At 43.2% G+C, this 22,643-nt stretch overlaps 1 protein-coding gene across 5 annotated transcripts in view; it reads left to right on the top strand.

Moving 5' to 3' along the window:
* PDZD2 (PDZ domain containing 2) overlaps positions 1-22,440 on the top strand; it is an 877,375-nt gene extending 854,935 nt beyond the window's left edge. For all 5 annotated transcript variants that reach the window (XM_069220426.1, XM_069220418.1, XM_069220410.1 and 2 more), the window contains exon 24: positions 17,602-22,440. In XM_069220426.1, coding sequence (XP_069076527.1) covers positions 17,602-17,768 — 167 coding nt within the window. In that variant the 3' untranslated portion in view covers positions 17,769-22,440. The remainder of the gene's footprint in view (positions 1-17,601) is intronic.
* Positions 22,441-22,643: the final 203 nt, after the last annotated feature.

The following is a 22,643-nucleotide window of genomic DNA, read 5'->3' as shown; positions in this document are numbered from 1 at the left end:
CTTACTACGGGTCTCAGCTGCAACCCCTTGGTTGGCCCTAACAACCCGTAACTTTGTGTTTGTGACCTCTGGTCTCAGGGGTGAAAAAAGCAGCATCAAGAACAGAAGGCAAGCAATACCCTGGTGACCGTTGTCACTGTCTACAGTTCCCACTGGGACATGACACTTTGTTTGTTGAAATGAATGCTTTGATTGGTGTGGCACTCTTTAGACTACATATTAAAATGAAACCAAGGAAAAAAAAAATCATTTTTAGGGGCGAGCGCAAACCGCTCCGTCCCCTGATGTAATCTCTCTTTTGGCTTCTAACCACGCCCATGTCACGTCAGTCCCTTACATTGGTTAGTTGGCTTGCCTTTTAAAATCTGCTTGCTTTCATTTGTGAAAGGCATGCATACGTCATGCCTTTTCCCGTGTTTAGCCCTCCTCGAGCGCACCGACCAACTACTGGAAACATACAAGGCTCCATGTTTTCTGTATGGTATCTGGACTACTTTTTCTCTTTATTTAGCAGCGCGAAAAACACAGCGCGCTCATGCTCATTTTTTTTCTCCATTTAATGTGGCAAGAAAAGTCAGGCTAGGAGTTTATAGCGCTAGTAGCTCTAACTCATCGAAATGCAAGACCCATTGCATTGCAAATACTTTTTTAAGCTTGTGCTATCCTTCATTATTGCAGACCTGCCGACTTGAATACAGATCTCACCATGTGAGGAGGGACGGGACCTTGAAGGGGGCTGGGCCTTGTGCAGCGGAGTACCTAAGAGGCACGTTTGTCCCCATCCTGCCCCCAAGCGCCCTCCTCCAAAAAACAAACAAATGCTTGTAGAGGCTGCTGCTGATGTCCTAGGGTGTTTTCACAACCATTAATGGACGTCAGCAGTTCAACGCCTCCGAAAACTAGCTGAAAACCTGAGTTGGTAGGTCTGTTATTGTGAAGACCCTAGAAAAACTCCTTGTGAAAGCCAATGGGTCTGACCTAGGCAAGCTGGTAAGGTGTTTATTTTTTTAAAAACATTATTGCAAGGATATGCCACAAAAAGAAGATGAAACATGCCATCTAAATGTGGCCCCATATGCTTGCATTAACAATTTTGATAGAACACAGGTTCCTTCCGGACAGGCAAGTGTACTTTGGACAAGTAAGAGACTCTTTTGTTTTAATACATGTCAAAGGAAAATATGATTCTTCCTGACAGCAATAAAAGGTGCTATTGTATTGAATTACTCTAACCTAAGATATAGTTAAAAGACAAAGGGCCTGATTACAACTTTGGAGGAGGTGTTAATCCGTCCCAAAAGTGACGGTAAAGTGACAGATATACCACCAGCCGTATTACGAGTCCATTATATCCTATCGAACTCGTAATACGGCTGGTGGTATATCCGTCACATTTGGGACGGATTAACACCTCCTCCAAAGTTGTAATCAGGCCCAAAATAACTATTGGCCCACCATCCGTGACTCTGAGGTGCACTTTTTTAAGAAGACAGCAGAGCATATGTGATCAAGCTGAATGCCGCCACTCACAGTGAAAGGCAGCCAGTGGATGAACAGAGTGACCGGCTCCTTTCGGAGTGGACTGCAGCGCAATGCGAAGACTGTTGACAAGATCAATAGATGACGCTGACCTAAAGCTCCTCTATGTATGTATATGTTTGTGTTTTTTTGAGATTTTATTTTTGGACGCAAGTGTGGCCAAACAACTAAAGCTATTTCTAGGCCTCAATTAATGATGAATTTTAATGAAATAGTTACCTCTGTGTTAACAAGTGTGATAGCTCCTTACAAGTTCATAATTTAGAACTTGCATGATAAGGTCCTCCCTGTGCAGGATTCAAGCATCCTGGGACTGGTTTCAGGGTATCACTCTTCATCAGCCAGGCTAGCTTGAATCCAGTGGCACAATGAGCACGGCACCCACGTCTGTCATACCCTTCCCACTTAGGGAAACTTTAGCAACACAAAATGATGATGGACGGAGTGTTGAAACTTTTCAAACACTCACCTCCAGTCACAGATCTGGGTTTAATCCATCTGTTTTTGCTCGCCACCTCACCCCTGTTTGGACCCAGCCATATGGAAAGCAGTCTGGACCCTGTTCCCCATGGGAACAGTCCAGCCCGAACTGCCAAGTCAGGTCCTCCCTGGACAGGATTCAAGCATTCTGGGACCGGTTTCAGGGTATCACCCTTCATCAGCTGAGCAAGGCACCCACGTCTGGACGGAGTGTTGAAACTTTTCAAACACTCACCCCCAGTCACAGATCTGGGTTTAATCCATAGTTATTTTGCTCACCACGTCACCCCAGTTTGGACCCGGTTCCCCATGGGAACAGTCCAGTCCGAACTGCCAAACCAGGTCCTCCCTGGACAGGATTCAAGCATCCTGGGACAAGTTTCAGGCTATCACCCTTCATAAGCCAGGCTAGCTTGAATTCAGTGGTGCAGCAAGCAAGGGACCCACGTTTTGGGCATACCCTAGACACTTAGGGCGCACAAGGCAATATCAGAAGAAAAAAAAATGTCTAACTTGAACATTTCTAAATAAATTCTTATTTTTTGCTTTCAAAATGTGGAGTGCCCTGCCTAAATCAGGAGCGTTGGCATGTGTATATCTTACTTGAAGTTTTCCTCTGCGCTTTGTCGTTGTGGTCTATGCCGTCTTCCGGTAGAGTTTGAAGTTCACTGTGTTACCATCGGTTGCTTGTTTTGCACTGTGCAGATCTCCATAAACCTCTTTGCTAAATCATCACCTTGTTTGGCAAATATATTTAAATCCATGGACCGCGCGGGACGTAGCTTTACGGGTCATTGGCATTACGCAGGCTGACCGATTAGAAAACAATTCTGTTGCTTCTGATGGCCAAGTCCGTGAATTTCAAATCAACAGCGCCCTCTAGCGGCTACAAATTAGAATTGCGTAGGTATATAGGTTTTAATGTTTATTTAAACAATGAAAATAAGTTTAAGGTAATGTGTATAGGGATTTAAAAAAATGCGTATCACGGAGCACTAGTAAAATGTGCTTAATCCAAGTGTAATCCCAAGTATTCAAATGGCCCGATTGACTGCATCTCACCATAGAATAAAAACATCGATGGCAAATTTAACTTTTTTTTTTTTTAAATACAGCGCTTCTTACAGCTTTTAGTCCTAAGCGTCCCCTCGCTGTTCTTGTTGGTCTTCGAGTATCTTCTTACTGCATTTTAAACGACCTTCTATGTCTCCAACCGACTACAAACCAGCAAAATCATTTGGCCCCCGTTCATGGGTCAAGAATTCCCTTACTTCCACACATCAATACAATACAATACATCACAAGTGGTGCCTAACCTGCTGAAACCGAGACAGCCATGGATATTCAAGCGGTGGGCGTGTTTACAGCTATCATGATCACCATGTCTGTATGAGGACCAACATGGTCCTGCTCATTGGAGGTGGCCCCGGGCCCTCGACCACTTTTGGCAGGATCCCTGAGGATGCATCGTGGGGGTTCGTTCAATGATCCTGCTGTTTCCTGTTTCTGGCTTGTCTGAAGCATTCACCGCAGCTGTCCACAGCATCCGTCAATAGACACTTAAGGTAAGAATCGCATTGTCCAGATGTGAACCGAAGGAACCAAACTCCCTCTCGATGCAGACTCCAGTTCCTTCTGGGCGGTCCCCATGAATCCACCATTGTTGCCCAGTGACCTGCTGCACAGCCGCTGAGGCTCTGTTCATTATTATGCTGATGACGCAGCTCTACCTGCAGGACAACAGAAAAAAGCCCGATTCATCGAACAACGGCCTCTTCACAGGTGCGAAATATTATGTCAAAACGCATACTAGAGCACAACAGCCAAACTTAACTACAAACTCCCGGATGGCTGGGCATATTAGTTAAAGCTATTGATGGTTAACAAACCAGTCACAAATGGATAAATCAGTAGACGTGACGCTAGACTCCTGGCGCCACCTACCGCACGGACATTGCAAAGTCGCAATAGACCTTTCGTTTCAAAGTCTGACCTAAGCCACAGACTAACGTATCATACGAAGGCTCTTTTTGCACTCACCGAGGCACTGCTGCCCTCAGCAGCTCCCATTGTATCTGCTTTGAAGAAAACAGAATTTGTAATTTTGCACCAGTGCCAAGGCTGCGTGCAATAAATGTGAATCCCTTCACCTCTGTACCCCGGGATTTCTGGACGATAACCTCATATTATTTAGTGAAATTAGGGGCCACCGTAGTAAAACCGCCCTTACACTTTCATGTATGAACTTGCAAGAAAAAAAACACTCTCAAAAACCATTTCTCTAGAAATTCATATGCGATCTCAAAAGTCCACCTGTTTCAAGCCAGTGCCATTTTTTTCCGATATTCAAAAGATGCCTAAAATATTTTATTGCACGAATGTGTGAATTCTTGTGACAGTGTATCTTTTTAAGTTCATCGACTCTGTTTTTAACTCAGTCCCTGATATAACCTGTAATCTGAGAAGCTGTAATTATACACTGTGTTATATCTGCGTTTAGCGTCACTGTATTAACTGAGTTCTTCTTGTCAAGCACTCGGATACCCTTGTTGTAAGGTTTAGTTTGCTCTATAGAAAGTTCAGAAAATAAATAATATAAAACATGATGGATCCATTGCGCATGTGTCAGAAGCCTTCGACGTCACTCATGATCAGGAGTAGACTTCTTTATTCAGGCACACCAGCCAACAAAGGAGACGTTTCCACCACAAGCAGTGTGAGACACATTTTGGCAAGATATACAAGCAGTATTAAAAATGTAAATTAGCACTTGTATAGCGCACTACTCACCCGTTAGGGTCTCAAGGCGCTGTACTCATACCGCTATGGAACCCCTCCTGGCTTTTCCCTGTGAGGCGCCCACTCCTGAGCACCCCCAGGGTGAAGCCAGGCATCCAAGCGCTGTTGGGGCCGTTGTGGAGATTAAGCAAGCTATTGCCCAGAGTTGCAGAGTGGGACCCATGAATTAGATTAGGCACTGAGGCGAGAATTATCTGGTCAAGGGGAATTGAGCCCAAGACCTGCCTTAACAGCAGTAGAGAAGGTTTCCTCTGCACGTCATGAGCAGCAGTACCAGAAGTCTCCTTCACACACAGTGTAAGCAGCGCTGGGGCAAGCTTCCTTCACACAAAATATGCACAGCAGAAGGCCAAGCTTCCGTCATACACAATATGCACAGCAGCAGGGCAAGATCCCTCACACACAATATACACAGCAATAGGGCGAGCTCCTTTAACATACTACATACATAGCAGCCGGGCAAGCTTTCTTGACACATAATATACACAGCAGTCGGGCAAGCTTCCTTTGCACACAATATGCATAGCAGCAGGGCAAGCTTCCTTCACACACAATATGCACGGTAGTAAAACATGCCTCCTTCACACACAATATGCACAGCAGTAGATCAAACTTCCTTCTCACACGGTATGCACATTAGTAGAGCAAGCTTCCTTCACAAACAGTATCCACAGCAGTACAGCAAACTTCCTTCACACACAGTATGCACAACAGTAGAGTAAGCTTCCTTCTCACACAGTATGCACAGCAGTAAAGCAAGCTTCCTTCACACACGGTATGCACAGCAGTAGAGCAAGCTTCCTTCTCACACAATATGCACAGCAGTAGAGCAAGCTTCCTTCGCACACAGTATGCACAGCAGCAGGGTAAGCTTCCTTCACACACAATTTGCACAGCAGTGGAGCACACTTCCTTCACACAATATGCACAGCAGTAGGGCATGGTTCATCCACATATCTCATGCGCGTTAATGGCCTGTCTTCTTCCTACACAGCCTGGACATCAGTAGGGGACTTCCACAGTACGTCTGTAGCAGTAGAGAAGGCATGCCCTACAGACAGCAGAGGCAGTAGTAGGGAAGTATTTCTCTGCATAGGTCAGAAGTAACAGGTGGTAAGGTTTGTGAACTGCTCTTAAAGAGGCATCTTCCACAAACAGCAGGATCAGCAACGATAGGCCTCAGCAGGCCCCTCTAGAGAGTCCAGCCTAACAATTTAATATGAAATGTGCATGTTCCTGCCCAGGCACTGCTCGCAGGAACTTCTTGAAGGCAGCCTTGTTTCGGCATCTGTTTCCGTTATCAGTATTTCTTCAGCTCCCAGTCCGTTGTGCTTCCCAGGCCATCTTCTTTCCATAGTCTCCTCTGCTACGACACTATTTGACTGCTATAGCGCCTGGTTACTAAGTAACGTGTGATAAAGTGTACACACTTTAAAACAGAGCAGGTCGTCCTGTAGTTTTGAGGAGGCCCTATGCAGATCTGAAATGCAAAATGATGTCACTGTGGTAGTCAGTGCCCTCTCCCAGGTCCCCCGCCCCTCTCCCTGTCGGCCGGGTTCACGTAGGAACCATTCAGGCTCTTTGCAATCAAGTTGTAAAGTGCTCGTATTCCGCCCCGTCCTCCCCTCGGATTTAGTCCAAAGTAAACGAAACCCTCGAATAAACTCCAGCCTCCGCCACTTAAATCAACGGATTGTTATGACTTTGCCTAGTTTCCCCACCTCTCCTGGACTATTTTTTCATCATACACAGGATTGCTAGTCCACTGGAAAGAACTTTTCCTGACAAAAGCATTTATAATCGCTTCACATTTTGCATTCTATTTGACATATTTCACGTGCGCTGCTGAGTAAATTTCATTGTTAGAAATATGCTTCGTTACTTTTAAAGTGAGACTGACATAAGATTCCTAACCTGACCCCGCAACAGCTGTATTCAGTAAACACGGGGTGGGCACGCGAGAGACACAGCCGATGAAATATGAGGTGACCTGGAACTGACTTTAGGTTCAGGCTCAGGCCGGGCGCAGTATCGGAGCAGCGGATGTTCTCAGGCAATACAACCGTGTTCGGCTCTTGTTGGTAATATATGGCTCGTTTGACTAACAGAATTGAGCCCAGATTAGTTAGGCCTAGTATTGTATGCCCTGTAATATGGACTGTTTAAAAATAGTTCTAAGTATCCAGGAGCAGAGAATGTAAAGGAATATATCAACGCTTTCTCAGATATGTGAAGATAAATAAACTAAACTTTGGAGATGCCGTTAGGTTCGACATGGGCTGCTAGGCTTTTGGCTCGCGCACACGGAAGTGGCTGTCTTTATTTGTCTTCGTAAAAAAAAAAAAGTAAAAAGCATTTAGAAAGCCAATTGGTCTGGGTGCCAAATCCAGACCAATTGGCATTGCCAGTGTTTGTTTTACAAAACCATTCATGATGGCCATCAAAGTGTGCACGACCACACGTATCGGCCATCTTTGAATGGGATTTAACTCATTCAAAAACGCCCAACGCTTCCAGTGCCCACACAGGACACAGTGCACTGCAAGCCACAGCAAGGGGCAGAAGAACAATTGGAGCTATAAAGTAACTGGAAAAAGTTGTAGCCTGCTTCTAAGGGCTATACTGGTTAATTACCCGAACCCAAGGTATATGCTAGAGCCACGGGCAAGGCCATATAACAAAGGAGAGGACATTAATTAATTGATATGGCCTGAGGCAGAGCGGTTATAATGTTATTAGAATATTCCACCCGCTGAAATTAACAGGGAGTTCCCAGCATTCCGCTGTTCTCTTATAAGTGCATAGTCCATAAGAGGTACTGACATACATGCTTCTCTTACAGGATATAGTTAAGAAAACCCTTTATCTGTTACAAAAGTCTACAATACTCCCAATGTCCGTGAGTGCCTACCACCTTCCAGCCATCACTATTTGCTACTTTAAATCCCATCTATGTGTACTATCTCCTATTCCCCACCCTGTGTTTTGTGGGAAATAGAAGACAGGTTCTTGGGTGATAATTTAATATAGGTTGTTATTTTCTGTTGTGCGGTGGCGGTGCAGTTTCACTGGTAATTTACGCCTCTGCTCTGTTGTGATGATATTTTGGTCTTGTACCGTCAGCTGCCGCTATTCACAGTGCATTGAGGAAATGTGAAAGTGCATTATTCTTAGATTTGTGCATGAGTTGTATGATGCGGAGTCAGATTCTTTTTCCATTCTAGAATGTGTGCATGCACTGGTCACACAAACTGTATTTCACATGAAAGTGTGCAAGTATTGGCATACCGTAAGATGATAACAGTAAAACGTGACCCACGCGGTCTCCTCCACCACACCTGTTGTGGAAATAGGTTCAGGGGTAATCAGAAGTTACTGGGCTCCAACTCTGGCCATTGACACCTTTTCCACTGATGGCCTTGGATGCAAAGTAAGTACCAAGCACAGCCCTTTAGTATTTCTTTGTCAAGCTAATGAAGGAAAGCTCCCAAAGTCCTAGTAAAAAAAGATGGTGTAGGTTATAAACTCCAAACTCCATTTCCGTGAACTCGCACTTTAGCAGTTAATAAATCAATGATCGGCCATTGATTTTACTTTAAAAAAGTAAAAGGACATCAATCTAACTATGCCGCTGAATACTGCAAATGAGAGTAATAATGCACAGGTACCTTGAAACAACATCCAAAGTAGAAGTGAAGTCATTGCAGCATCTTTCATTGGCTGGGTCGGGGGTCACAAGGAGAAACTATGAGGAAGTTTTGGTATTGAGGTTATGTTTCGAAGTCTTGCTTTGATATGTGATGCTTTTGGAGAGAGGTAATTATGGGAAGTAGTAGTATTCTGTTTTTCTTAAGGATTTGCACAGGGGAGCAACAAGTAGGAGAACAAAGGGGGGACCTTCCTTATTACTTTGTTAACTTTGTCAGTAGAGATGTTCTGCATCCGATGTTGCTTTCATGGACAGGAATGGAGAGGTTTGAGGTTGTGACACTTTGATGTGGCATAAATTGGAGAGACTAAGGTTGTGAGTGTTGCTGCAGCATCTTTGGGAAGTAAGTACATGAATGGTCAGCTTTGGGGTAGCGTTCACTTTTGGTGATCAATTGCAACAGTTCTCTAGGCTTTGGCAATTTTATCGAGGATATTTTATTTTAGCCATATTCAATTTTTTTTTAAATCTGTTTATTAGTTTGTCATTACTTGCATTTAGTTGAATATATCCACACAGTATTACAGCAATTTATCGTTACATTTGTTGTGTTATTGCAATTTACATAATGTGTCGACAGGATAATGTATAAATCATCTAAGAAAGGAACAATAGGAACAAGGAAGAAGAAAAAGGAAAGAGAAGAAAAAAAAAAAGACAAAGGTTAACAATAAAATTTTCCGCCGTGTATACATTGTTTATGCCTGTATATGTTGCCGGTTTGTGTCTCATGCTGTTTGGGAGAATAGCTCAAGGGGAGAGAGGGGGTATGGCGGGAGGGGGAGGAGGGCTGGTGTTGGGGGAAAGGGTGGATAATCTAGGTTCAATAGTATAGATGATTCTGCTTTTTTTTTCTTTTTTTTTTGTTGTTATTTCCCCGTATTATCTATTTTCGCTAGTTGATGACACTCAGGTGTGTCCGCTCCTGACGTAGACGAGTGCCTGATTCACGGAGGCCGGGTATCATCTTTTTGCTCTAGTTGTTCTATGATAGAGTCCCATATTTCTGCCCCCTTGATTTCCACCCCGCTATCGCATAGTGTCAGTAGCACTTGCATTTCTGCTTTGGACCAGTGTAGCATGTCTTGTGTCCAAAGGTGTGTGCTTAGTGTGCTGGGTGATTTCCACTGTATGGCAATTAGGCGTTTGAGTAAGATGAACGCGAGGTCAGCGCTTCTGTGTTTTTGCTTGTCTGCGCCTTTTCGTGTGCGTATTCCCAATAGGCAAGATTCTGGAGAGGGGAGGAGGGGTAGTCTCGACCAGGTGGCTGTTCGTGTCGTTGCTTCCTGCCACATACTATGTATCGGGGGCAGTTCCATGTCATATGTACAAAATCTGCTTCCTGTGTCCCTCATCTAGGGCACCCTGGGTTGGATTGTGGGAACATGCGTCTTATTTTAGCTGGGGTGAGGTAGGTCTGGTGTAGATAATTAAATTGCGTGTACCGGAAACGGGCATTGCACGATACTTCTTTCGTATTTGCTAGTGCCATGTTCCATTTATTTGTGGGTACGGGAGCTTGCAGTGTCATCTCTCATCTACTTTCTGCTTGAGTTTGGGCCTCTTCTGGGTGGTTCTGTAATGTGCGATATATCCAGGATATATCTGTTTGTGTGCCTGCTCCTGTCAGCAACTCGTGTAATATTGGTGCAGTATTAGGTTCATTATTGCCGTTGCTCCATATATTGCGTATTACTTGTTGTAGCGCCCTATATGCGAGAAATTCGCCCTTGCCTAGGTTAAACCTGTCCATCAGCACTTCATATGATAAGAAGTGCCCTGCCTCGTATATGTCGTCTATTGTATTAATGCCTTTATCTACCCATGTTGTTAGTTTAAATTGTCTTGATATGTTGTCTAGCCCTGGGGTAGCCAGGAGTGGGATTCTGGGTGAGTATGGTGGTTTACGACCTGTCTGCACTACATATCGGCGCCATACCCAGTCTGCTACTTCCAGCAGAATATTGTCATTGTGCGTTGATTTATCTTTACCAATGAGCCAGTTTATGGCGTCTGGTTGTCCCAGCAGGGTGTTTACCATATGCCCCTCCGATCCATTTGGGTTACGTGTCCAGTCCATGATCCCGTGTATTTGTGCTGCTGCATAATATAATTCGAATTGGGGTACTCCCAGCCCTCCTTTTTCTAATGGCAGATAAGTTTTGGTTAAGGCTACACGTCAACGGCCTGTGTTCCACGTCAAGTCTGTCAGCAGGCTAGCTAGGGGTGTGAAATAGCTCTTGGGGAGTTTAAGCGGTAATGGCGAGAAGTAGTACACAATACGTGGTAGTACTATCATTTTGGCTATAGCTACTCTGCCCATGGGTGAAAGTGGAAGTGAGCTCCAGAAGGGCATTGAACTTATTATAGACCTGATCGTGCGATCTAAATTGCCTTCTCTTAGGTCATGTTCGTTATGGTATATTTGAATCCCTAAATACTTGAGTGGTGTAGCACCACTGTAGCGTGTTTGTGGGGATTGCTTCTCTTTGGGGGATCTGGAGTTAATTGCATTGGGAACAGGCATGATTTTGCCCAGTTTACTTGTAGGCCCGATATGTCTCCGAATGCGTCTAACAGATGTAAGAGATCTGGTAGGGATTCCGAGCGATCACATAAGTATATTAATGCATCATCCGCATAAAAAGAGACAGTCTTGTGTGTTTCTCCGTCAGGAATGCCCCATTTTGGTGCCTTCTGGCGCAGTCTTGCTGCTAGTGGTTCGATTGCTATTGCAAACAATAGTGGTGATAATGGGCATCCCTGCCTGGTGCCTCTCCCTATTACAAATTCCTCTGATATTATCTCACCTGTCTTCACTCTGGCTTTCGGGTCTGCATATAGTGTTTTTGTCCATCTTATGAATGTATTGCCGAAACCCATACTTTTTAGGGATCTCAGCAGATATGGCCAACCCAGCGTGTCAAATGCCTTTTCTATGTCTAGCGATACCGCCGTCATTGTATAATCTGATTCTGGGGTTTCGGCTATGAGTCGTAATAGGCATCTGATATTTGTGTGTGTGCTGTGGCCAGGTATGAAACCGGATTGATCCGAGTGGATTAGTATTGGCATTAATGGGAGAAGGTGGTTTGCCAGCATCTTACCCAGTAATTTACAATCGGAGTTTAATAAGGACAATGGTCTGTACGACCGAACATCTAGTGGGTCGCGTCCTTTTTTGTGGAGGACCACTATGATTGCCTCGCGTTGTGATTCTGGGAGGTGACCTTTTTCAAATGCTTCTTGCAGCATTTCTAAATATGGTGCCGCTATTTGCGTTGCAAAGGCCTGATAATACTCTGCTGGGAGTCCGTCTCTCCCTGGGGCTTTATTATGCACCATTTGTTTCAGCTCCTGCTGGATCTCTTCCAGTGCAATGGGTTTTTCTAATTCTGATAGTTGTTCTTCTGTGAGCTTAGTTAGTTGGGGTGTCTGGAAGAATTCCCTTATTTGGCGTTCGGGCGGAGGGGGTTCTGCCTTATATAAGGTGGCATTGAATTGTTTAAAGGCCTCATTTATTTCTGTCTGTGTGTTAACTATGGTGCCTTCCTCTGTACGGATGGCGTTTATGGTGGAGTGTTGTTGCTCTCCTTTCAATAGCCAGGACAGTAGTCTACTGGATCGGTCGCCTTCAGCGTGTATTCGCGCTGTGTAATGCCGGTAATCATATTTTCACAAGCGCGCATCGGTTTCAGCCCATTGTGTTTTCAATCCAATCATATTGTCTTCGCCCTCCCTATTCTGTCCCGCTGCCCTTTCCGCTTCTCTCAATCCCCTCTCGATATCGTCCAGTTCCCTGTGTAGTGTTTTGCGTACTCCTCCTGATGTGGACATGCACAGGCCTCTTATCACCACCTTGTGGCTGTCCCATTCTATTGCTCTTGACGACGCCGTGTTTGCATTTGTTTTAAAATATGAGACTATACCCTCTGCTAGTTCTTCCCGAAAGGGGGGGGGTCACGCAATAGGGACGGCTGTAGGCGCCAAGTGGGCGTGCGCGTGTGTGCTCTGCCCGATTGTATTACAGTAACTAGGGGGCAGTGGTCTGATATTGTTTTAGCCAAATAGGTTGCCTTTATTAGCGATGTGTGAGTTCGCTTGTGTATAGTTGTAGATCTATGCGGGTGTGTAGTTGATGGACAGGGGAGAAGAAGGAGTACTCTCTGTCAGTGGGGTGTAGGTTCCGCCATGCATCGTGTAGTCTTCTATCTGACATCCAGTTTTGTAACGTTTGGGATAGTCTTCTACTTGGGGCGCCTTCCAGTGGGGGGTGGGATCTGTCCATGTTAGCATCTGGTACGCAATTGAAGCCCCCCCCCCCCATATGCTGGGTATCAGTGGGTCCCATGTTAGTGCTGCATATGTGGATAGTAGGAAATCCGTCTGTTTAATGTTAGGTGCGTATATGCCTGTTATACATAATTGTTTCCCATCCAGTTCCCCTCTCAGATGGACATATCTGCCGTCTTTGTCTATTTGAGTGTGTACCACTGTGTAGGGGACATTGGGTTCTATCCATATCAGCACGCCTCTTGTGTACATCGAGATGTTCGTACCCTATACCTTTCCTGACCACTTCCTAGCTAATTTATTTAGGTCTTCGGCTGTGAGGTGTGTCTTCTGCAATATTGCTATATGCGTTTTATGCCGTTTGAGGTAACTGTAAATTCTATTGCATTTATTTGCTTTAGCCATCCCTCTAACATTCCAGGTTAAGATATTGTATGTAGCCATATAGTTAATTTTGTTAAGTTCGATGGCGCCATTGCTGTGATTGTGGGTCCCTGCCTATTCATCGCCCTCTCCCTGGGTCCCCCTCCCCTTGAGCGCGCTATCCGTGTCCACGGTTGGGATATATGTACTGGCGAACTAATACTAATAAAAACCAAAACCATAACAAACTGTGTGGCACAACTGGTGCCATTCTCTACGTTACTTGATTTCAAGTCCATTCGGTAGTCCCACTGGTTGTGGAGGCGTGGCCAAAGGAGATCTGGTTTAAGTGCTATACGTGGCCCACATGGATGATCTTTGCATCTCTGCGCGCCTCTGTTGTTCGGTCTTTCATCTGCTTCCGGTGCTTGAGGGTAGTCTGTTCGTATCGGTTTGTTCGGGTGGTCTTTTGTTGTTGTTGTTTCCGCGAGAATGTAGTCTCTCCTGCATGTATTGACTTTTATCAATCCTTAGTTGCCCTGGTTCAGCTGTGCTACTTGTTTCTGTAGTACGTTCCTTGTTTGTGTAGTGTTTTAGTTTTTGATAACAAGTCTGCACAGTTTCATATGTCGTCAGCAGAGCGTGGGGTCAAGGCGGGGCCGAATATTAGTGGTGAAGAAGGGGGACTTGGACAATCACGTGTAGAATTTGAATCTGAGTCTCTGTTTTCAGTTCTGGGTGGTGATTGCGTGGATGCGAATGTGGTTGCTGCTTTGAGGACCTGTGCTTGCGCATCTGCAGCCTGAGATTTTGATGGTCTATATTTGATCCTGTTGTTGGTTTTTCTCTTTCTTCTGGGACGTTGTTCCAGCCATTCGCTGTTTTCATCCGGTTCTGTCACTGTGTCTACTAGGCCTTTGGCATGTAGCCATGTCCATGCATCATCTGCTGATGGGAAGAGGAGAGTCCTATCTCCATCGATTACTCTCATTTTAGCCTGGAACAGGAGAGAGTAGGCTATGTTCTTGTCACGGAGAATCTGTTTCACTTTGGTAAAAGTGGCGCATTTACGTTGGACTTCCATCGTCAAGTCAGGGTATGCTGTTATCATGGCATTCTCGATGCGGACAGGACATTTGTTTCTAAAACTTTGCAGTACCTGATCTCGGTCCCTGAAATTTAGGAACCTTGCTATCAATGGTCAGGGTGGAGCGCCTGGTCGGGCGGTCCACCCGGGACTCTGTGCGCGCGTTCTACTACCAGTGACTGTGATGCGGTTTGTGGCAGTACTTTGTCTCTGAGTAATCGTTCCAGGTAGTGTTCAGCGTTCTGGAGTTCTGTTCGTTCCGGGACCCCTAGGAACCTTACATTATTTCTGCGTGAGCGGCTCTCAGCGTCCTCAGCTCTGCGTTGTAGCAATACTATGTCGCTCTCCATGCGTTGAATTTGAGCTTTCAGCTCGGCTATTGCTGGTTGGGCCGTTTCAAGTACCCACTCAGCAATGGTGACTCTCTCCACCAGTCTCCGTTGGTCAGTGTGAAGGCGATTGACTTCCAGTACTACTGAGTCTATTTTCCCTTCTAGTGAGGTCTTTGTGTCTAATACCGCTTGTAGAACTTTGTCGAATTGTGCGGAGTGAGCGGCCAAGGTTTCAGACATCTTTTGCAAAGCGTCATTTTGGGTGTCTGTTTCTCCTATGGGGGAGGTAGTCTCAGCTTCTGTATTTGGTTGCGGTTTCAGAGGTTTTGGTTTGCCCATGTTTATAATAGTAATGGTAGCGGCGTTTATTAGTTAAGGTGCCAGTTGTCCGGGTCTTATCGTTTATTGTGTTTTGCTCGGCTGTTGTGACTGGTTGCTGAGTTTGTTTCAGGGCCTTACTTTAAAATTTTTTTTTTTTATTTTATTCTCCCTCTAGCTTTATTTTGTTTCTCTTGTGGTCTGCAGCCTGTTCCTGAGGGGAGTTGTCATATATTAATGTTAAGGCCTTCTTGTTTTCTTTGCCCTGCTTACTTTTAATATTTTCCTTTTCCCCTTCTTCTTTTCCTCTTTGTTCTCACTTTCTCTTCTCCCTGTTTGACCTCTACTTCCTACTTAGCCTCTTCCTTCTTTTCTCCGCCTTTTTGCAACTTGTTTCTCCCACTTTCCTGTCTTATTTTTTCCCCCTCTGGCTCTTCTGTGTCCGACGTTTCTGCTGTCGCCGGGATCGGTCGCGGGAGGGCTGCGTGCAGGCCTGCACACTTGTGTATTTGCACGATTATCGTTTCCGAGGGGCAGTGCCAGTTTAGTGTTTTTCTCGGGAGTGGGGAGCGTTAATTTGCCAGCAGTTGTCTTACCGTTTGGCCCCCTCGTTGCGGTCTGTCTTCACCTCACGGGAGCCGCGTCTGCGAGCGCCGAGAAGTGCCGAAAGGGCGCGTCGCTGTCCCCTCGGCTCTGCGCGACGCACAGAGTCCGAGCGCCGTCCCACACTGTTACCCCCGATGCTGCCGCACTCAGGGGATGCCGCTGGTGTGTCGTGGCCCCTAGGAAGGGGATCGTACCTGTGTTCGAGGGGGGAGGACGCCCCACCTCGATTCCCCTCTCCAACAAGTCTGGCGTTTCGCTGACCGGCGTTATTCTCGCCGCTAGGCTCCAACAGTCGGACAAGGCCTTCCCCTTCCTATCTGGGCTCGCTGGAGGCTCAGCGCAGCGCTGCTCTGCTGGATCAACTCGATCCTCGGTTCGGGTGTCGGACGACTCCGGAGGCACTCATTACCTCTGTGCAACCGATTTCCATGTGCAGACGGCTGCAGGGACGCCCATTTTCGTCAATTAGTGGTGGGCCACGAGGGGAGTTCGGATCATGCGTGTTAACCACGCCCCATTTTAGCCATATTCATGACAATGAAAACCTGAAAAGCCAGCTATATTTTAACTTGTAGCTTCAAATCTTTTTTGTTGTAATAGTTGCCTTAAATTCCCCAACATGCGTATTCCTTTGACTTTGTCTCTCTATGGCTTAATTGTAAGGTAAAAAATAGTAATATTTAGCGAGCCCTAATGCCATGTAGTCCAGGAGCGCTACATAAGAATAATAAACAAATAAATAGTAAATACATTGCAGGTTCATAGTCAGATCTACTTTTTGGCTATTTTCATATTTATTGCTTCTCTTTTTAGGGCTGAGGCCACACATTTAGCAGCTCTTTTTTAACATATAGCCTTATCTCTATTATCTATGAGTCTTCTTCAGTTGACCAGTTGTGTCCAGATATTTGGAGGTTGTGGAGTTTAGGACGAGATTAGGAGAGCGGTAAGTAGGAAGTATGCGAGTGAAGGATGCCTGAACGTTCCAATGGTTTTTGTTTTTCTCTAAACAACTGAGTTTCTATAGAGAAGTAATTATTTTGTGGAGTGAATGGAAGCGCAGTAGGAAAATAATCTTACAGTGGCCAGGCCAAATCACAAATAGGGAACCATCATATGTCAAAATGAGATCTAACGTGGAACCGGCCTCGCAGACTTCACTCTTGCATTATTGACTGATCCAGATGCCAACAAACTAAAGGTTGAAGTGGTCCATGAGTTGCTTTTTTGATGCCAGGTCACAGATAGAAGTAAACTTGAGGAAGTCACAGAAAAAATGATGGGCGACAGATTATGCCAAATGTGGTGGAGGTGCTGTTAGGAACCCAAATGCAAGAGGCATGTTTTTGAAGATCATTGTTTTTAAGGTCATTCATGGAAATAGAGAGGTCTCCTATATAAATCATGGTGATTTTACTACACTTTTCATGAGGGAGTGGCCTAGTAAGATCTTGTGACCATTTGAGATGAAGATCAATGTATTCATTAAAGAGATGAGGATGGTTTCAAATATTAGTAGCGTATCTATCTTGCAGTCAAGGTGGAGATCATGGAGTAGAAAGGTAGATTTACTTGATGAGATATATAAAGTAATTTGATATTAAGTATTTTTTAGAAAGAGATTGCAACTCATGATCCTCTTCACAGGATCTTCAATGCTCACAAGAGCTTTAAAAGGAATGCTTCAAATGCATCATTTTACTCATTGGTTCAGTGAACTGTTTCCTACAACAGTATGCAGGAGTGCAACTGTAATGACAATGTATGTGATTTGAAAAGGGATGCTAAGTACTTTCTCTACATGGTACCACCTAGCTATGTAGGAGCGCGTTAGTGCATACTTTACAATATTACAAGTGAGTCGAACCATAGAGTAGTGTTGATGGTGAGATGATGTGAGCACTTTCTGCAGAAACACACATGACAAACTCTTAACACTTAATAATTGTACAAGTCTGCGACGCCTCTATGCCACTTAAATGTGCAACAATATAGTATGTCTAATGTAAATTGTAATTTAGATTTGTCAGTGCTTAATTATGGCATATACTAACTGTTTGCTCATATTCTTCCAGGTGGTGCTGCAGAGAATGCAGGAACCATAGCGACCGGGGATGAAATTCTTGCCATCGGAGGAAAGTCTTTGGTGGGTCTCATGCATTATGATGCCTGGAACATTATTAAATCTGTCCCTGAAGGACCTGTTCGATTGCTGATCCGGAAGCATCGGACCTCCGTATGACAACAGCAGCACATAGCAGTCCCCCTTAGCAACTACTTGTGTATACTGTACAGTAAAGACTTTTTAAGCCTTCCTTCTCAAAATGTGTCAAAGTTGCATCTACTTCTCGGCAGCTTGTGTACAGTGGACTTCAGTGCTACAAAGAAGGAAAACCCAAACATACCTATGAAACATTTGAAAGAAGATGGCAATCTTTGAAATCCAATGGAAAGAAGATGAAGATCTATTTTTTCTGCATTTTAGAGTGATGTTATGTGCACAGTTGCTAGTCGCAGAGTTACAAGAGACGTAGAAAATATCAAGTGTACAATTCTGGTGTGACTTGCAGTTTCCACCCTCCTGATGTTTTTGTTTTTACTGACACTTACTTCCCATGGTTAAAATTATTACTTTTAAGACAATTTTCTTGACTGACTCTGGCTAACTACACCTGGTTGGCTAGTCTTGCATTGTGCCGAGGGCCAAGTTAACATCCTCTGGACGCTTACCGAATTCCATTTACATTTTCAGGTATATTGTGCAACTTTAGTTAATTTTTCTTGGTCAGTCCCTGTTTCTTCTTTCTGTTTTGTATATTATTTATGAAATACATTCTTTTGTATAAAGTTATGGTCTGTGTTTGATACAGTAGTGAACTTTGGGGCAGTGAGAGGACTAAGGTGCATCATGTTGCTCAGTAGCAGTGAATGGATGCTTTGGAAGGTCTGAGAGTTGCCCTTCAGAGTATCCATGAGTTACAGGGTCCAAAATGGGCAAGACAAATGCACTCCCAGCCTTACTATGCTAAGTTGCCAGCTGGATGATGGCCACTGTTCTGATTTTTTTTGTTTTGTAATTTTTTTTAAACAGAATAATTTAAAAGAGCATCAAAATTGGTTAGTTTTTTCTTAAACATTTGTACGTGATTTCTCAACTGTATAATATATCTGCAGTCACAAAAACACACAATCTTCATTTAAAAGAAAAAGTAATTTCATTTGTTTAAAAGATTCATCGAGCAATGTAGGTCAGAAGAGCCTTTCTGTTACAAAAATATGTAATGTTATCTTCTTGGTCATTAGTTGCATGCAATTATATGTATATGCAACAGTCTTAATGTTTTAACTAGAATGCAACACTCTGTCCTAATGCTTAAGTTTCATATTTTACTCATGGATCTGATGTATCAACCTTCTACAATGCACCTTTTTTATTGATACATTTTCCTTTTTTAACATTTGAGCTATTCTCAGTCTCTAACTTTTATTTTATTTAATTAATGGCTGTAAACACATATAGAAGGGGACAGAACGTTGAACCGTAAACGATTGCCTAGCATTTGTATGAAATTGGTATTTGAACTAAGAGAGCGCTAAACATACTCATTATTTAGAACATGCCAAGCTTTGGTGTGGTTAACATTTTGTGCTGCTGTATACAGATTGTATTTATTGGAAGCGACAGCCTCCGTCTATATAACTTTTTATTGCTTGGTATGGATATTGTTCACTGTCCTTAGATTTGGTACTGGCCAATATATACATGGGCATTTAGACCCTGGCAGGGAGTGTGCAGGTGTGCCAGAGGCCCTCGGTTCCACTCATCCAGCGGAAACCCTCCTACAATACAAATTGCTGTCATGATTGTGGGAGTTATCTTGAGATGTCACTACCTTACCAGGGGTATTTTCCTGGAAAGCAAAATATCAATTGCCAGTTCTGCAAGGAGATTTCTCCTATTTTGGGCCATTGGCTGTTTTTCCTGCATGGGACTGCCAAGCCTCGCGTGGAGGTCCTGAGCAAGAAAAGTATGTGTTGGAAGTCCTGTCATAAATATGATGGGCCTTGTGACATATCAACCAGGTAGCCCTGTGGGGGATCAACTGCTGGGCTAGTGGTTTCCAGAGTCAAGCAGACTGGTCTCCTCAGTTGGAAACCTAAAGTCTCCCCCACCATATAAATAAGGCAGGGGACCGCAGGTTTGGCAGTGTGGAAGCACCACTGATAGAAGTAGGGTTTCTGCTCCGCCAAACTTTAAGTGACCCCCCAGGCACAGAAGATGCTAAAAGGTCAAACAAACAAAGCACAAGGAGAACTCTTTCATAGGCCCAAGAAGAGTACTATCACAGGCCAAAGAAGGGCACTATCACAGTTTGTGAATGATAGCAGTGAAATAAAACATTTATGACCGCAAGAGGTATCTATTTAATAGAAGTGCCTTTAGTATTGCATTTTGGATAATGATTTTATGAGGTAAAACAGTGAAGGTATAAAAACTACAGGTAAGAGGCTAATCAGACACAAGTTTGGCATGTTATTTGTTTGCATAGTAGAACTGTGCTACTCCCCGATTGCCTTTTAAACATCATCCCTAAGATGAATAATTTGTTGTCACCCCAAATTATAGGAACAGCAAAGATATGCATAGTGCATGAAAAGCAATGGAGCATAAAATGTTCATAGTCAAAGGAAGTGCTTGATATGCTAAGGATAGATAAGAGGTGGTTAACTGTTTGATATTTTACAGAACACTCAGTTAAGACATCTTCTATGACCACTGGAAGATAAATCACCTTCTCAGGTTTAGGTACTTTTTAGAATATAGATCTGGATATTGCAGGGTAAACCTGTAAATCCCTGTTGGAACTAATATGCTGCTCTGGGTGATTAAAGCTGCTTGCAAACAGTCAACAAGTAGAGTTGAGATTTGGTCTTGGGTATACTATGTACTCAAATCATGCAAAATAAGTCATATTAAAATTGTGCTGACATTTTCAGTGCAGGGAATAAAACATTAAGTAATTTCCCTCCATTTAAATAATATTATACTCATTACTGTGCTCCTATTCTTTGCATATGTGTACAGACTTATTTCCACTGCAGGCGTTTCCTTACATTACTCTCTGGCACTAAAGGTCGTTTAGGGATAAGGTTTTGGGGATAATTGCCCTGTTTATTAAAACACAGAAGAAACAGTAGTTTACTTATGCCCACACTTTTAGGGAAATTAATTACATTTACATTTAGTGTAGTACATTTATAACTATGTACTGGTAGGATCATTTTCTAAGAACAGAATGGTGCATAAGCTGTAGTTTATAAGTTGCATCCCATTTCAGATCCATTGCAGGATCATGTAATTGATAATACACAGTCTCTTATCATTGTAATGACATATTGGTTACCTTGCTCTTAGGAACATTTTACAAACATTGATGCATGTAATTTGCTATAATATGGAAAGATGTATTTGAGGGAAAAGAGTAGACTTAGTTTTTCATGTATTCAGATTGTCCCAAGAAATCCGCAGAATCCCCCTGAAGTAGAATAACTTATCAAAAAACCACATGCAGCTGAGCATCAAGGCATCTTATGCTAAAGAGGATCTACAGTACAGAGGATGTCATGAAACCAACACATGTGGTTATCATTGCTGAACATTTGACAACAGTATTATAAAATATTGAAGACAAGCAACAACACTTGACGATAGGTACATCCATGTACTTTTTCTACAACAGACTTTGTTCATCACAGAACTGGGGACCATAGCACGTGAAATATTAGTGATGTTAGGACAAGCAGCAAAGGTGTTTACAAACATGTCCAATAATACTATTCTACATGCCTTTAGATGTTTAATGAACGAAAAAATCAAGAGTGCCAAGATAAACAGGTTTAAGTAGTTGTGCAGATATTGATAAAAAAAGGTTCTTACTTCATAGCACACACTTGCTTTTCTTTGGCGTAAGTGCTAACGTTTTAGTGACATGGTGAATGGACAAATCCCTTTGTCCCAGCTTTTTTTTTTAAATAATAAGCTTGAGTATATCGCAACAGCTCACAGGTTTTTGGACCTAATTCATTGTTCCCTTGGTACGTTTTTTTAGTTGGCATACAGTAAATCATCTCAAAACCCTATGTTATAATATCAAATAACCCTTTGAAAACATGAGGGTATCTCTAGCAAGCAACCTCGTTAAAATGGTTAATACTAGTTTGGGGAAAGAAAACATGCACTGTGCAGTAGAAGAGATACATTCATCTCCGTCATCTCCCCTACCCATGTAAAGCAGCGTAACAACTTTGATGAAACTGATAGAAGTTACACATGGATGTCCAGTGATATGTTTGTTTACCTGATAGGTTTATCTAATAGAAAGGTTTTGAGATCAACTGGGAAAAGATGCTGTTAGGGAGACCAGCGGCCTGGACGGAATAAGTGTAGTGGAACTTGAAGAAAACATAAGTTGACTGAAGCAGCGCCATACATTGTTTATTTTCAAGACAACTCTTTTGTGTAATAGGTACACTAGTGTAAGTCCCAAAGAGCAGGTACATAGCTAGCAACCATGCTAGTTTATTCATACATTCAATTTTGAAGTAAACGTATTAAGGGGCATGACCAACATTACTTACCTTTTAAAAGTTGCATTCATTGCATTGAAAGCTCCTATTGTAAAATATTGTAAAATTATACTGTAATTTATGAATATATATAAATATAAAATGTTTATTGTCACTTCAATTCTAAATGCCTTGTGTATTATAAGACAGCGTGTGGAAAAACTATGAAACAGACTGTATATTTTCAGAGTTGCTTTCCTTCTGAGCTATGTAAATCTGAATATCTATAAACTTGTTTTTTAGTGATTTTTCAAAAAATAAATATTATCACAAGTATGATATACTTATTTTGGTATGTCTAGTGTTGTGTGTAGATCCAGCTGTGTGGAAGAGTAAAGTATTTTCAGGTACCAGGTATCCTTTCACCCATCGATGATCGTTGATTTACATACATTTGTTCAAATGTTTGTAGTCTAATCGTAAAAGTAATAATCACATCATCGCTGGCAATCAATAACAGCATTCAAATAGATTTAGCCTCAGACGATGT

The sequence above is a fragment of the Pleurodeles waltl genome, chromosome 1_1 (assembly GCF_031143425.1).
Source record: "Pleurodeles waltl isolate 20211129_DDA chromosome 1_1, aPleWal1.hap1.20221129, whole genome shotgun sequence".
In the NCBI taxonomy this organism is placed as follows: domain Eukaryota; kingdom Metazoa; phylum Chordata; class Amphibia; order Caudata; family Salamandridae; genus Pleurodeles; species Pleurodeles waltl.
This window is presented reverse-complemented; position numbering and strand designations above follow the sequence as displayed.